This window comes from Nelumbo lutea, chromosome 6, assembly GCF_056320005.1.
Source record: "Nelumbo lutea isolate HS-2025 chromosome 6, American lotus-T2T, whole genome shotgun sequence".
In the NCBI taxonomy this organism is placed as follows: domain Eukaryota; kingdom Viridiplantae; phylum Streptophyta; class Magnoliopsida; order Proteales; family Nelumbonaceae; genus Nelumbo; species Nelumbo lutea.
This window is the reverse complement of record NC_142689.1, coordinates 6,530,214-6,545,479: the sequence shown is the minus strand read 5'-3', so window position 1 is coordinate 6,545,479 and position 15,266 is coordinate 6,530,214. Positions and strand designations below refer to the sequence as shown.

General features: G+C 37.0%; 1 protein-coding gene across 14 annotated transcripts; it reads right to left on the bottom strand.

The window, feature by feature from the left end:
* Positions 1 to 4,390: 4,390 nt before the first annotated feature.
* Positions 4,391 to 14,527, bottom strand: LOC148847059 (nuclear poly(A) polymerase 4-like). Of its 14 annotated transcripts, XM_088950356.1 has the most exons (15): positions 13,898 to 14,474; positions 13,682 to 13,794; positions 13,516 to 13,593; positions 12,431 to 12,589; positions 12,008 to 12,072; positions 11,780 to 11,887; positions 8,393 to 8,455; positions 8,120 to 8,281; positions 7,342 to 7,455; positions 7,194 to 7,256; positions 6,750 to 7,079; positions 6,505 to 6,669; positions 5,340 to 6,362; positions 5,044 to 5,120; positions 4,391 to 4,945 (listed from the first exon to the last, which is right to left on the bottom strand). In XM_088950356.1, the coding sequence occupies exons 6-15, from the start codon at positions 11,831 to 11,833 to the stop codon at positions 4,921 to 4,923; spliced, it is 2,076 nt and encodes a 691-aa protein (XP_088806482.1). In that variant the 5' UTR covers positions 11,834 to 11,887; positions 12,008 to 12,072; positions 12,431 to 12,589; positions 13,516 to 13,593; positions 13,682 to 13,794; positions 13,898 to 14,474; the 3' UTR covers positions 4,391 to 4,920. The 14 variants fall into 14 exon arrangements, with proteins under 14 accessions (XP_088806482.1, XP_088806481.1, XP_088806477.1 ...); XM_088950355.1 differs by having other exon boundaries at positions 12,431 to 12,598; positions 13,682 to 14,472; XM_088950351.1 differs by lacking the exon at positions 12,008 to 12,072 and having other exon boundaries at positions 5,334 to 6,362; positions 12,431 to 12,598; positions 13,898 to 14,472.
* Between the last annotated feature and the right edge of the window lie 739 nt (positions 14,528 to 15,266).

Below are 15,266 nucleotides of genomic sequence, written 5' to 3'. Positions count from 1 at the left end.
GTCCTTATTTACTAAATTCAAGGGTTGAGGTAAATTAAGTTTTAGCATTATTATATGTAAACAGACATAATTATCATACATATACACATATATACATACATATCCATAAATGTATATATATAGACCTATACACATAAACTGATAAGCATATGTTTATACTACATGTATACATAGAAATATGAAGCTAAGTCTGGGTGAGTTCACATCTGCGCCCCACAACGTCCCACATCACATCCCCACCATGTATTGGGAACATCTCTCGATGATAGCACTAGAACCAATGATGTCATCATCGGGAGGTGTTTCTAATACACAGCAGGGATGTGATGTGGGACGTTGTGGGGCACAGATCTGAATTCAAGTCGGGTTTGGTCAAGTTCTCAAAGACCTCAAACCTAACCTATCCCAAACCAATTTCTCCAGGCCACATTGCAAATGTAACAGAAATATACATTCTTAATTTAAAGATATATATGATCCATAGGGGTGGATTCGAGCCGAGCCGAGCCAAATAGTACCAGGATCGAGCTCAGTTCGAGCCAGAACTTGAGCTCGAGCTTGGCTCTACTCATTTTATATTTTATAAATATTTTATTATAAAAATACTTAGAAAAAAATTATAAAAATAAAAATTATATATAATCTTTTTATTTTATATTTTAAAAATTAATAATTATAATATTTTTATTATATATTATTTTATATAATTTTATTATATATATTAAATATCAAATATATATATATATATATATTCGAGCCGGCTCTTGAGCTTCACGAGCCAAGCTCTATTAGGCTCGAACTCAGCTCATTTAATAATCAAGCCACTGAATTGGGCTCGAGCTCGAACTCGAACTCAACTGAAACCGAGCCGAGCCAAGCTTTTCATGAGCCGAGCTCGAACAGCTTGTGAAAAGCTCGGCTCGTTGCCACCCCTACTAATCCAATAGAATTTCTAACATACATATTATATCATATGCAATTCATAAATTTTAAAATATACTTTTTTATTTTTATTTCTATAAATTATAAAAACTTTAAAAATATGATTTTTATCATAAATTGATAATAGAACAATGGATTTGATAGATAATTCATAATTAAACTTATAGTTCTTTTCCACCATTAAAACCATTTAAGATTAATTATTTTATAATTTTTAATTTCCACAATTTCTTTAGGAAAAAATTCTCGTATTAGAAACATCATTACTCCAACAACAGTAAAACTTTCATGGGCCCTTTGAAGTTTCTTTCAATCGCTTCATTCTAAACTTGTAACAACTAGTTGATTCTATGCTCGCCACACCCAACAGCTTACTTCGTGTAACACCCAATCAAATAACCTAGTGCAAAAAAATCACCAAATACTCCTAAGATAATTAAACCCATGAATTAGTCAAAAGATTTTCACAGAAAGCTCGTTTCTTGATGTTTTTTTAATGCAATTTTAATCAATAATTAGGGGTGCAAGTTGGGCGGGTTGGGCTGGGTTTATGATCATCCCGGACCCTACCTTAAAATTGGGCTTAAGGCCCAAGCATGATTTTCCCAACCCGAGCCCAGTCCACACTGTAATATGATGCACTTGGGTTGGGCTCGAGCCTAGGCTGGGATTGGGTTGGTCAATTAACCCACTCTAAAATGATATATATATACACGTATGTATAACTATGTATAATTGGGCTGGGCTCAGCAGGGCTCAAGCTACCTAAGGGCTCTAGGCCCGGCCCGAAAAATAAGAAAGCCCAACTTCTTGGGTGCGAGCCCAATCCGTGTAAAATTTCAAACTGGGCCAATACAGGCTCGAGTTGGACCCACCCAAGTTGCACCCCTATCAACAATACATCCTCTAATCCTCTATTACTATTCCCATAGGGACCCCTGTGCAATGCAACGCAAGTTATGCATCCCTGCTATAGTTTATGTCCAACCTATATCCTCTGGTCGGAGAACAACAATAGGTGCGTCAAGAACTCCTTTCACCCCTAGGGTGGCCATGACCTGAGCTTTTTCACGAGTTATTCAAGCTTAGTTCGGCTCAGTCTAAACCAAGCTTTGGGCCGAACTCAAGCCTAGTATATATGTTCGTTTGCTAATCGAGTTGAGCTTGAGCGTAATAAAGCTTGGCTCATGAAGCTCGTGAGCCTAATCAAGCTTTTATATATACATACATAAAATATATACAAAATTTTAATTTATATATATAATAATTATTATTTTTTTATAATTGTTAATTTTTTATATGTCAAATAAAAACTATTTTTATATGTATGCTTTTATTTTTATAAAACGTTGAATCGATAGTCAAGCTCGAGCCAAGCTCAAACTTCCAAGCTTTTGACTTGAGTCAAATTCGAGCTCAAGTCTCTAGCTCGAATTGAGCTTGAGCCTAATAGTTTATTAGAAAGCCAAATGGAATCCAATACCCCCCCCCCCCGACCAAATTGTCAATAATATCTAACTTCTGGATATTTATTCCATATTTGGTTCAGTTCTCATTCTTACCCAAGATGAAATTCTAAAATGGACAAAAATGGGTAAAAATAGGTAGAATGAGAAAATATTGCCATGAATCAAACACTTCTTCCTAAAAATGAATTATTTTCAAACTGACAAGTGTCCTATGATGCTTATTTTCATTTTCAAAAACAAAATTATGTCGATAATCATAAACCACTAGCCTAGGTCTCCAAAACTTATGGCGTAGATGTTTACCGATGGATGGCTGGCAACCAATATTTACTAGTTGTCATAAACAATGTTCAAAATATCGGTATGCCCGATACACCGATATGGGCATATCGAGCGAATTGATACAGCTTTTGATACTTATTTTTTATTTTTTATTTTTGCAACCGGTTCAAGGGGAGCCAGTTTAGGGCTCCTCCACCCCTTCAACCGATCAGACCCCCGATACACCTACTGTAGGGGTGTATCGGAGGGGGTCCCGAAATGATACATATCGGCCAATACAGGCCAATACGTGTCGATTCTTTGAACCTTGGTCATAGATGTTTTGTAAAAGCACTTTTGTAAAAGTGTTTTTATTAAAGTACTTCCATAAAAGTACTTTATAGAAAGAGCTTTTATAGAAGTGCTTTTGCAAAAATGTTTTTATTAAAGTGCTTTCAAAGAAGTATTTTTAATAAAGTGCTTTCTTAATGTAAAAGTACTTTCTATAAAAGTGTTTTCATAAAGGTACTTTACTTTTGCAAAAGTATTTTTCATAAATATACTTTTATAAAAATACTTTTATGTTAAAGGTACTTTCGTAAAAGTGCTTTCACAAAAGTAAACATCTATGGCAGTAGTTTTGGAGGCAGAGATGCTCAAAGAATGAAAATGAGCAAGATGAGACATAATTATTTTTCATTCTGCATACTACTTAATTTTATTGCTCTAGGACTGAAATTTCATTGTGAAAAGAATGTTGCTCATAGCAAAGATTTTGTAGCCAAACACTCTAATATTATTCATTCTTTGCCTAGAATGAGCAATAATTAAAAGAATGAAGCACAAAGCAGTAAACCAAACATGGCCTTAGGGCATCCAAGTAAACGCCCCTTCCCCAGTGACTCTTGGAAGGGCTACACCTTCTGGGTTTTGGTGTCTCAACCATAGTTTTCAAAACCAAACCGGACCGAACAGTCACATTGGAAAAACCTAGAACCGGTCAGGTGACCAGTTCCATTTTCCCCCCAAACCACTTTTTTCCCCAAAACCGTTGATTTTGGTCAGAAAACCACTGAACTGACCGGTTAACCATTCGAATGGTTTTGACCGTTTTCCAATATTTTAATTTTTTTTATTTTTTTGTTTTGTCAAAACGGGCCAACCATTCAGGTCAGTCGGTTGGACCATTTGAACCGGTAACCGGACCCCTGACCAGTTCGGTCACCGGTTCGTTTTTAAAAACCATGGTCTTAACAGTGATGGATGATGGAAGCTTTGGGTTTGTGCTCAGGGATTGGTGGGAGAATGCTTCTTGTTGTACTTGCGATACCACTGTTAGCCCCGCCTTAGACATAAACCTTCATCATCGTCAAGGCTTTCTTGAGGCCAAGCATCGCGGGATTAGCAACCTTGCTCAGATTATTCGAAGTTAGCCATTGATACGATTAACGGCAAGTCTTCTTGACCCTCGTGTTCTTGGAGGGAGCTTACCGAAATAACTTATATGCTGTCTTTAGTCTGTCTAAAGACTAAGGGTCCATTTAATTCACAGTAGAATCGGAATTGAAATCAGAATTTGCTAAAATAGATTCCCATTGCCTAAAGGAGGGGGCCATTCCCTCAAATGGAAGAATAGCATTCGGATTCCAAACCCCTATTCCCACAATCCAAAAGACCGTAAAGTTTCACTGCTTTCCTTCCTCAAAAGATAAATGATGTGAGCTTGTAATTTACACAGACGCATAATATTGAAACGCACCAAGTTACAAACACATGTCTGGGCAATAACCCATGGCACAAATCTGGAATCCCAGCTCCCCCCACCCCCCATTACAGTAATACTTCCATTGCACATTATAAATAACCATGCTCAATCCCACCCCGCCCCAGCAGAGAAAAAGATACAGTTTTCAATAAAAATGCTAATAAGTCCACGCCCACCAAGAAAATGTAGAACAAAAAATCAGACTCCCAATTTGGAAAAGGCACCAAATACCTCTTTATAGAGATATTGGGTGATAGAAGCTTGTGCGGCTCATGATACACAACTACGACTGTACACTTAAATGGCAAGCCTAGCGCAAAACTCTTCAGATCATCAACAGCTCCCACTCCGCAGCATAAAATAGTCATGCCTGAAAAATGAAAACGAAAGCCAGCAATTGATTCAATACTTACCGAAGTAGTGCTGGCTTTACGATCTACGCCCACATTCTAACTCATCTTTCACTGGATCAGCTTCGGTTCTTCAAGCTGTAGACGTCAAACTTAACCTGCCATAAATAACCAGACAATCGACCAACGCGGATAGTATAAAGACAACTAACTTTGGGCATTTCCAAAAATAGACAAGAGCTAAGAAAAAACGTGCCTTATCACCGGTTTTGATACAGATTCCGAATTGGCACCACTTCGAGCTTTTAGGACCATCCCAAGTGCAACATTTGGCTTCAAAATACAAAAAGCACGAGGAGCAAGCAAAAGTTGACAGGTCAGAACAGAAACATATTCATGTCTAAAAGATGCTGGAGGACTTGGGAATTACGCTATTACAGAAAACCGATGGCAATAAGACCTTAAATTGGGAGTTGGTGGTTAGAATTTTTTCTTCTCATTATCGAGATAGAGTGCAGAGAGAGAGAGAGAGAGAGAGAGAGAGACCAAAACCTCCAACTCTTCTGTTAGGTCGTTCTGAAATATCCCATTCCCGTTTAAGCACCCATTCTCCAAAAGCAATTCTGAGTTGGACTTACATGGATCAACCTGCAAAGAGCCTTGGTTGTCACCCCCTCCAAAGATCCCACTGCTACCTGCTACAGATTCTGATCGGACATCCTCGCAGGAACTAACCTCACGTGTGACTTGGATACTATTATCTCTCCCCAATCCTGCATCAGAATTTTCAGTGCCAAGTGATTGCTTCTCCAGTTTGACTAGCTCACTACCATTCTCAACATCACCCTCTGACCACGTAAGCCTTCTACGAATAGAACCAGCATCCCCATCTATCTGACATGTTCCATCTAACCCGCTGCTATGAACTGCAGAATAGGCAAGAAACCCCTGCCTTGAGCTATTTGAAGCCTGTTTGTCTTGAATGCCAGCTATAACCGTTTCAGAATTTGAACAATGCTCAGTCCGAGGAAATGATGAACTAACCCCTATTGGGTGTGGCTGCCGATCACTTTGTGCAGAGTTGAACTGAGAGGCTCCACCAGACATGTTACTATCAACTTCAGGAGAAAGAGAATTTTGCCTTTGGGGGCTAATGGAAGCCCGTTTTTCTGGCTTTATATCAACTACAGGATCTTTTTTTCTCTTGAGTCTTCCTTCTGCTGATCCAGTTCTGGATCCATCATCACGAGATGATTTTTCAGCTGATTGGCTCAAAAGCTTTGATGGCCGAGGTCGTCTATACCCATCTGGAAACACATATGAAGGAATCTGTTTTCTACGAACATGAGAAACATATATTTCCATCCCTGGCTTCCAGAACATATACATGTTAATTGAATGTCTGAACTCATCTACTGTCCCCCGTATATCAAATTGTTGACCTTCCTGGACTTTCACCCCCTCTTTCCTCTGCAACCCCATGAAAAAGGCACAATGTGAGCACTGTTTGGAGGTGTCTACATACTCATTTGGATAAGGATGGCACTGCAACATCCCATATGTGTCCCGTTCTATCTGCACATTAACGCATGAAATGCAAAGATGAGAAAAAAAAATATCATCCATTTTTGACAAGTTCTGAACGACGGAATAACCTGAGGTCAACATTCACAATAGCCCCTTGGTTCATAGTAAAGGCCCGAAAGCCTAATTCTACCTTCAAAGTAAGTTGCCTCAGCCGGGACTCTACCCAACCTTTCCAAGTACGCAAATCATCAACATCTGCTGCAACTATGTCAACCTGCAAATAGTTTTTATATGTTTCGAAGAAAAGATATGGCTCAAACAATGCAGTCCACTGTTCTTTATTCAACTCAATCTCCTGAATGGTATCAAAGAGAGAACAGGTGTCAGCTACAACCACATTTACACTAGAGTTCACTGAACTATTCGTTTTCTTACCTCACAGATCTTGTTACCAGTCTGGAATTGGTCCATCATAACTCGAAGGGTACTTGTTGAAACATTGTAACTAGAGTTCATGCAAGGGTATGCAGGTGTGATAATCGGCATATGATGAGTTCGGTCACGAGGATTTTTACGAGGATCCCACACAGGGAAACCAAGTTCATCCTCCTCTATTGGACACAGCATCACAGGATTTGGCCAACGCCACTGGGTATAAACCCTGAAAAAACGGGAAACCAACATACTGGGAATTGCATTAGGGTAAAGCTGACATACACGAGCAACTAAAAGAGCCCAATTCACACCACCAAGAAATCCAGTAACCTGATGATGGCAGATCAGAGAGGTAAGTAAATAAAAATTCTGAAACTGAAGTGGCAGGTATAAGAAAAACAGGAAGCTTCTTCAATGGATAAATGGCAAAGAAAGTTCCCTTACATTTGAATATACACCACGCCTTTTAGCCCAAAATTTTAAACATCTTAGAGTGGTATGAAAATGCTACAATTAGAAAATAATGGAGTCAGAAGGATCAGAGCGCCAAAAATTAAATTACAATCCAAGAACAAGTATCTCAAATTTTCACCTCAACATTTGGAACAAGACGGAGAATCTGATGTGCAACCCTGCAACCATTAAGGCTTCGGACTGTTGGTTCATCAACATTGTACAGAACAGACCTATGGGAGATGTCCAAATCCTGTGCATAGGGTTGGTCCAAAAAAATGCATATCATTGATCTGGCCAGCAAATTAAATATGCAAACATGCCCAGTCCATTAACACATCATCCATAAAAATAAAGATGTCCATCCGATGAACCAAAAAAGCAGTCAATGAGTCTCCTACAAATCATCATTAAATCAAAAAGGAAAATCCTGAATATGCTATAATATAAATTGTGGTAACCACCTGATTGCCTAATAAAATGGAGCACAGACCATCATGTTGTGACCCTGGCTAGGCAAATCTGATATCACAGAATGCTTTTACTACACTTGCCTTATTAAGGAATAACAAAAACAAGTTCACAACTAATATTCATTATAAATGCTCAAGTATGAAGATAGAAAGCACCTACATTATATGCAAAAAGAAACAGTAATACAGGAAGGACAAAGATGATATTTTTTAGGAGAAGAAAGAGGGCCCTCCTTCCTCCATTGAATGCAGTTGCATCTTTCTCCCAACCAAACTATAGAAAATAAGTATCATCTACCAAGCTCCAAATAGAACATTGAAAGTCCGAAAAGTATAATACAAGGTCAAAATGGACAAAAAGAGGTTCCCTGTGAAAAAAAACAAAGCAGCAATGGAGGTGTTTTAGAGAATGCAAGCATAGGGATGGATCCACTTCAGACTTACTTCTGGAACAACCAAACAGGAGATACTTGCATAAAGAAGATCAATTGAAATCCCCTGGAACTTGAACTTCATTACAGGAACATGGGCATCTGGAACAGGCTGAAGTTCAGTAACTTCTTCCATGTCGGCTAGAATATCATGCAAGATAATGAAGAAATCTTCCTGAAATAAGCAACAGAACATTGAATATATTTCAAATAACCCAAAATTAAAATAATAATAATAATAATACCAGAATTTAAAAGACTAAAAATCAGCAAACCCAGGATTAACCTCTCGATTGACATATGATGGCCCAACACACAGCGTGTCTATGTCAGCCCCAGGTCCATGCACCTGTCAAGTGTCAACATCATAGAAAAAATACCTCCATGAATCATCATCATCATCCAAGCCTTATCCCAACTATATGGGGTCAGCTACATAAATCCTGCTTCACCATTTTAATGCCATATCTGTTGTTAAATTATTGGCGCTAAAATCATTTATTACTTTCTAACCATGTCCCATTTGGCCTCTAGCCCTAGCCCTTCTAACCCCTTCAATTTGCAACAAATCACTTCTTCTTATGGGTGCTATCTATGGGACGTCTATGCACATGATTATACCATCTTAATCTACTGTCACATCTTGTCACCTTCTAGGAGAATTCATTGGAAATTGGCAACCAGCTGCCTAGAGGCAGGAGAGTTCTGCAAGTCTATGTTTTTAAGCACAACCGCCTACGACTATCTATGCAAGCCTTTTTTTTCAATTCTATGATGAGTAAAAATTGAGATGTTTATCAGAAGAAGGATCAAAAGACAACTAAATGATGAAAAACCCTCAACTCAGGGAAAATGGAATAGGGAGACAATACAAAATAGTCCCAGTTGAATGAAAAAAAAAATATGTAACTAACAACTCTGTAAAACCACCCACTGCTAATCAACCAAGATCAGGTTTGATATAAAAAAGAAGATGCATATTAGATCCGAAGATATCATGTGCACAGCACATATAAAACGAGGAAAAATAAAATAACATCAAGAGGAAAACCAAAAGAGTAAAAATAAATCGAGCCTCCATTGAAATCAGATTTTTAAAAAGCACGTGATGCTTATGCCTTGAAAGAAAAATATCTTAAACCCCAGCCTTGATGATCACAGCTTATGCTATTATTGGAGTCTACTAAGAACAATGAGGAGCACCAGGTAAGTTCCAATAGAAACGTTGTACTTTAAGAGTATATAAGTTGTAAACACATAGTGTATATTTCCAATATCATTTCTTATCAGTAACGGAAGTTTATTAAAATAACAGGATAATAATTAAGGTTACATTAATCCTTGCTTCCCAACTAAATGGCTGAAATGCCCCAGCCCCCAAACATCCTTATAATGGAGCCCAAAACAATTGCCCCTAGAAACCCCATGTTTGGCCAAGATATCTGCCACACCATTATCTAAACAATTAACCCATCTGTATGTGATTTTACTCTTGAAATGCTTCATCAGTTATTCATAAAAGAAAGAAAAAGAAAAAGAATGAAAAATGTTGTAAGATAGAAAAGACAACATCAGTTACTGATAAAAAAAGAAAAAGAAAAAGAAAGAAAAAATGTTGTAAGATAGAAAAGACAACATCAGTTACTGATAAAAGAAAGAAAAAGAAAAACAAAGAAAAACATTGTAAGATAGAAAAGACAACATTCTATCCCACTCCCATTGTTGCTCACTTTATCTACAGTAAACACCATATACTTAGAATGAAATAGCACACTCCTCTAGGAAAAAGGAAAGATAATGGAATGAAAGCCCCCAGCATTAATTAATCAAGCTTAACTTTAGTGGGAGCTCTATGGGAAATCCAGGATTGGCAGGCATTGGTGGTGTGTTTAGAGATTCCTCAAGCAAAGTGGCGGCAATGTATTCAGGACCATTTGGGGTTGGTGACTCTCTAGTCTCTAAAGTCTGACCTGTTAGCACTTCTACAATGAGCTAAACCTCTCTAAGCAGGCTGATTTTTTTTAAAAAAAGAAAAAAGAAAAAGGACATTGAAAGGGATTCAAAACTGGTGATTTCTTGGACTTCCAACAGAGTTAATTTTCCCTGGATTTACAGACATATCATGAGGGGGATTGAAAGCCTTGTAAGGGAGTTCAATGCTTCTTTTGTAAGGTTAGGAGGACAGCAGATGGAATGGGAATGGATGAGTTTTTTTTGTAGGAAACAGTTGGAATGGCTGACTATTTAGCCTACAGGCAGCAATTATTTTGGGTTTTATTGTAATATTCTGTAGTGCATTGGTTGTCTTTTGATCTGTATCTAGTTTGCTTAATTAATAAAATTCTATTTTGCTGATAAAAAAACAAAGAATTTAAAATTAATACATGTTCAAAGATACATAACTTTTTGGGGAAAAGGTAAATTTCATCGCTCATCAGGGATAACAAAAAAAAGGTAAAGTTTATTTAAAAAAAAGGAAAGGAGAAAAGTACAAGTTGGGAGTTAACCCACCCACCCAGCTACAACAATAAAACACCAGGCCTACAGCACAAGAAAAAATATTATATCTATAAAGCTATTTAATATAATACATAATATGAAAATTCTTTCAACATCCACCCTATTTCTCACTCTTCTTTTTCATTCAGAGCTGCAAATTGAAGTGTAAGTGTTAACCACTCATCAGGGAGCAAAGGGTTAGTTTGCTTCAAATTGAAATTTTAATAGAAACTAGACTGCCAAGCATCACCTTGAGATAAAAACCTACGAAACCCAAAATTAAGTGGTGTTAACCAATGAGATTATTTGCTTCAGCTATTGCATCAAGAAAATGGCCCCCATATACTTGATGTATTTTCACTACTTTCACAATCTGAAAACAGTCAAAACCCCTTCTAGCTTTATTCTCTGCTTTCATTTTCAGGAGTGGTCGCACATTATATCAGTAATAGGTGAGGAAAAATAAATAAAATGGGCTTCAATGGGGTGATTACTTATTTCCAAATTTTGAAAGCATCTTTCTCTAGCTTCCGCAATCAATCTCCTAGCAACCAATAATTTCCAAATTATGAAATTGAAGACCACATCCCAAAGGGGCATCTGCATTTTGCAGCAGAAATTCATAGCCAGCAATGACTGTCCCACATAAAGCAGGAAACATACAGAAGGAATAATGCATTCTTCAGATGTAAACTTGAAAACAAAAGTTACACAACACGGCACTACGCTTCAAGAATGTGAAAATAATGGGCTGACTTGTAGTTCCACTTTAGAAAGGTGAAGTTTACATGAATCCAAGGTTCAAAGTATCGACACGTATCGTCCGATACGTATCGTTCCGGGACCCCTCCGATACGCCCCTACAGTGGGTGTATCGGGGGTCTGGCCGGTTCAGGGGGTGAAGGAGCCCTAAACCGGCCCCCCTGAAACCGGTTGCGAAAAAAAAACAATAAAACACAGTATCGATTTGCCCAATACACCCCTACCGGTGTATCGGGCGTACCAATATTTTGAACCTTGCATGAATCAATAAATTTCTAAAAGTTGAAATTTGAAAACCAGTGAGAAACCGTCGTCAAACATTTCCAGAAGCATAATATTAAAAAATATGCATATAGTACAAGAAGATAGTGAGTCTGTACATGACATAGAAGTATGGAAACCTGCTACTTACCCCTAACCGATAAGACCCAAAGGTAAATATGACAGCATTTGCCTCCTCAACCATTTGATCTGTGTACCCCCTCTGGCGAGTTAATTGCTTGACCCAACCTTTTACAATCTAAATATAAGGAAAAGACAATGTTGCAAATAATTAGCTACAACAGAAAATGTTATAAAAATTTAAAAAAAAAAACTAACAGAAAAATACAATAAAAATATAGAAAAATACTAAACTCACAAGTAGCTCAAAAACAAAAGCTGGTTGATATGACACTAGAGAATGTACAAGGATGAAAGAAATGACTGCAAGGGTATGGAAGAAGCGGAAATGTGAAATGAGAGGTTATGTGCATTTGAACCTTGATATCAAGCAACATTAGAAACACATTACCAATATTCTTCCATTGTTTACGTAATTAAAAAAACTCTTCAAGAAGAAGCAGAATAGTATTTATATCCTTCTATGGATTTGTCATATACGTTTCCCCATATTCTTTGACCCATTATCCACTTCCACTTTTCAGCCAACGAACTGAACTCAACTAGGCCTTGTTCCAACCATATAGAGTTGACTAGTTTCCAGGCAACAAAAGAAACCAAAAATGCAAACTGATATAAATTTTTCCAACAGAAAAAATAGCAACTGCACAACAAATGGAACCTCTTTGAAGTACTTGTAGTAGCACTGGTTTGCAGATAAACTTGGTAGTTCAATTGTTCGCTGTGCCGTTGCAAAGTATTGGATAAACAGCAAATCAAAATCAAACTAGGTGAAGCAGCATCAAACAAACAAGGGAAAAAAGATCTTAGCTCTCAAATCCTGCATCAACTATAACATTATCATTAGTTTCCAGTTCCTAACAAAAAGAACATTTTAAATTAATTAACTGCCTGTGGTATCAACAAGACATTGCCATTTAATATCTTTTGTTTCTACTTCCAAGGTCCCACCACTTTCATGATCTAAGGCATATTGGGGTTTTACATGTAATTGACAGGATGTAAGGATAATATCAATGTTATTACTTAGGATACAAACACACCAAAATATAAAGTTTAATTAGAATTTTATTTATAGGCACCAGCCCCATAACATGTAACCAAGGAATATGGGGTTTAGGTTATTTCTAGGTGGCCTCAAAACAGCATTTTGATAAATCCTCGGATTTTAGAGATCATTATCCCATAATTGTCGGAACTGAATCTTTACCAAATTAATTGCCCTTGTAATGCTAGTTGAAACTGTGGATTCCTCTGCATCAAATGTTACTAGCAGTATCTACTAAAGGAACTTCAGACATTGTTTGCTCGTTTCTGCTACTTTTGTAAAATCATCACTATTATTAGCAGCATCCAGGTACTTTCTACTTTTCTAGGTTTTATGCAGAAGAATAGCCATAAGCATCTAAGTCAGAGTAAATTTATTAATTTTTATCCTTATACATTGTTTATATGTTTGAACTTTGAATGCGATCATTTCCGCAAGGAACTAACAAGTGGCTCTACATCTTCTAGAGCAACCTATAAACAAATGTTAATTAAGCACTTCCAGCCAAACGCTCAGAGACATATTCTGATTTTCATCTATCTCAGCAAACGAATTTCTAACAGTTGAAAGAGCATTAGCCCATGTGAACTATCTGAAAATATAAAATTTCCAAAAAGTTGGCTTCTAATTTGGAAAAATAGGTCATTTTTATATCATTTTCATGATAAAAACAAGATCATTGACTAGTTAGTAATTACCTGATCAATCTGACCAAGAACTTCTTCCCTTTTAGCAGCTTCTTCTTTGGTTTCATAGAGCCCAGCGTCAACCAAGAACTTCAACATAATCATAGGAATATCAGGATGCGAATGTAAAAAAGAAATAAAGAATCTTTTAAAAACAACACCTACGCATACGGCATACCTTCTCCAAATCCAAATTTCTCTGGATATCCGCCTCCGTTGGTCCAGCAACAGAGATCGGCTTCGTCACCCCATACTGCCTCACTGCTTGTGGAGGCGACGGACCACTCAAACCTTCGGAACTCACCATCGTCATATCAAAGAAACTACTCGGAAAAAAAAAACAAAGACAAAAATAAAAGCAAGAACCCAAAAAAGGAACGAGAGAAAGAATTACCCTAGTTTTTAGACGCAGAAGAAAGCGATCGAATCCGAAACGCGAGCAAACAATTTCACATAAAAGATAGTACTGGATTTAGATCGATGAGGCTGGGGCACCAGCAACGGTGAAATCGAAGAATGAAACCCAAAAATCATCAAGAAAAAAAAGATTGGTGAAGAATTTACAGAACGAGGTGGAGATTGAAACCCTAAAAAACCATCCAAAACTAATCCACTCCTCCAGATCGAACAAGAAGCAAGTACTAAAACCCAAAATCAAATCAAATAACGCGCTCAGAAGGGAGATTACTATGAGAAGAAATTTCGAGTAAATAAAATGAAGGGGGAAAAAAGGAGAGAGAAGCCTATATGGAGATAATAAGAGATGTAGATAGAGAAAAAATATCAAAACACGGAATATCAAAACAGCCCCTAGAGGAGGAATGATTTAATATGGGGAAAGAAAAAGGTTCAACAGATCTAAGGAGACAATCAGATAAAACCAAAGACCGGCAAAGAAAAGCTGTTTCGCGGCTTTCTGGTGGTAAGTGGGTCCAGAGGGGGAGGGAGGGAGAGCGAGGCGGCAATAGCAGGGAGTAAGGGGGAAGGGAGTATACGCATTTATACGAACCGGGGGATCCGGTTTAGGGGGTGGGGCTGGTTCGGGGAAGTCAAATAAACCGGGATCGTGAGGTCACATCCTCGTTGCTTCTTTCTTTCTTTCCATCTCTCATTCTCTCTCACTACTCTCTGATCTCTTACCCGGATATTTTTTCTGGGCATTGCGGTGCCTCTACCTCTTGAGTGTTGACGTGTTTGACGGCTGAATATCAATGCGCAGACCCGTCTCGTGCACGGATTTTATTAAGCGAACAATAAATAATAGAAATATAAAAAAAAGTATATAATTATTTTTATTTTTTAAAGTTTTAATAAATAATAATTATTTATATTTTATATATTATACTTTTAATAACTTTTTTACAATTCAAAAGTAATAATAATTAATTTAAGATAGGGTTGTTTGTTAAATCAATGAAATAGACCAACCTAATCCAACTTGACCCAAGTGTGCTAGTTTTCTAGTATTTTTGACCGGCTTTGGTTTAACAATTTCTCAACTCAACCAAGTTTGATCAATTTCGGTTTGATCATTTGTAAACCGATTAAAATCAAATTAACTTGACCATATATATATATATATATATATATATATATATATATATATATATATATATATTTTTTTTAATATGGAAAAGTGGGAAATATTCCATATTTCTTAGTCTAAAATATTTTATATTATGAACTTAATTTTTTTAATAACACATTGTAACTTTTTTAATTTAAATTTAATTTTTAAGTTTAAATATTTTGAACTAACCGCA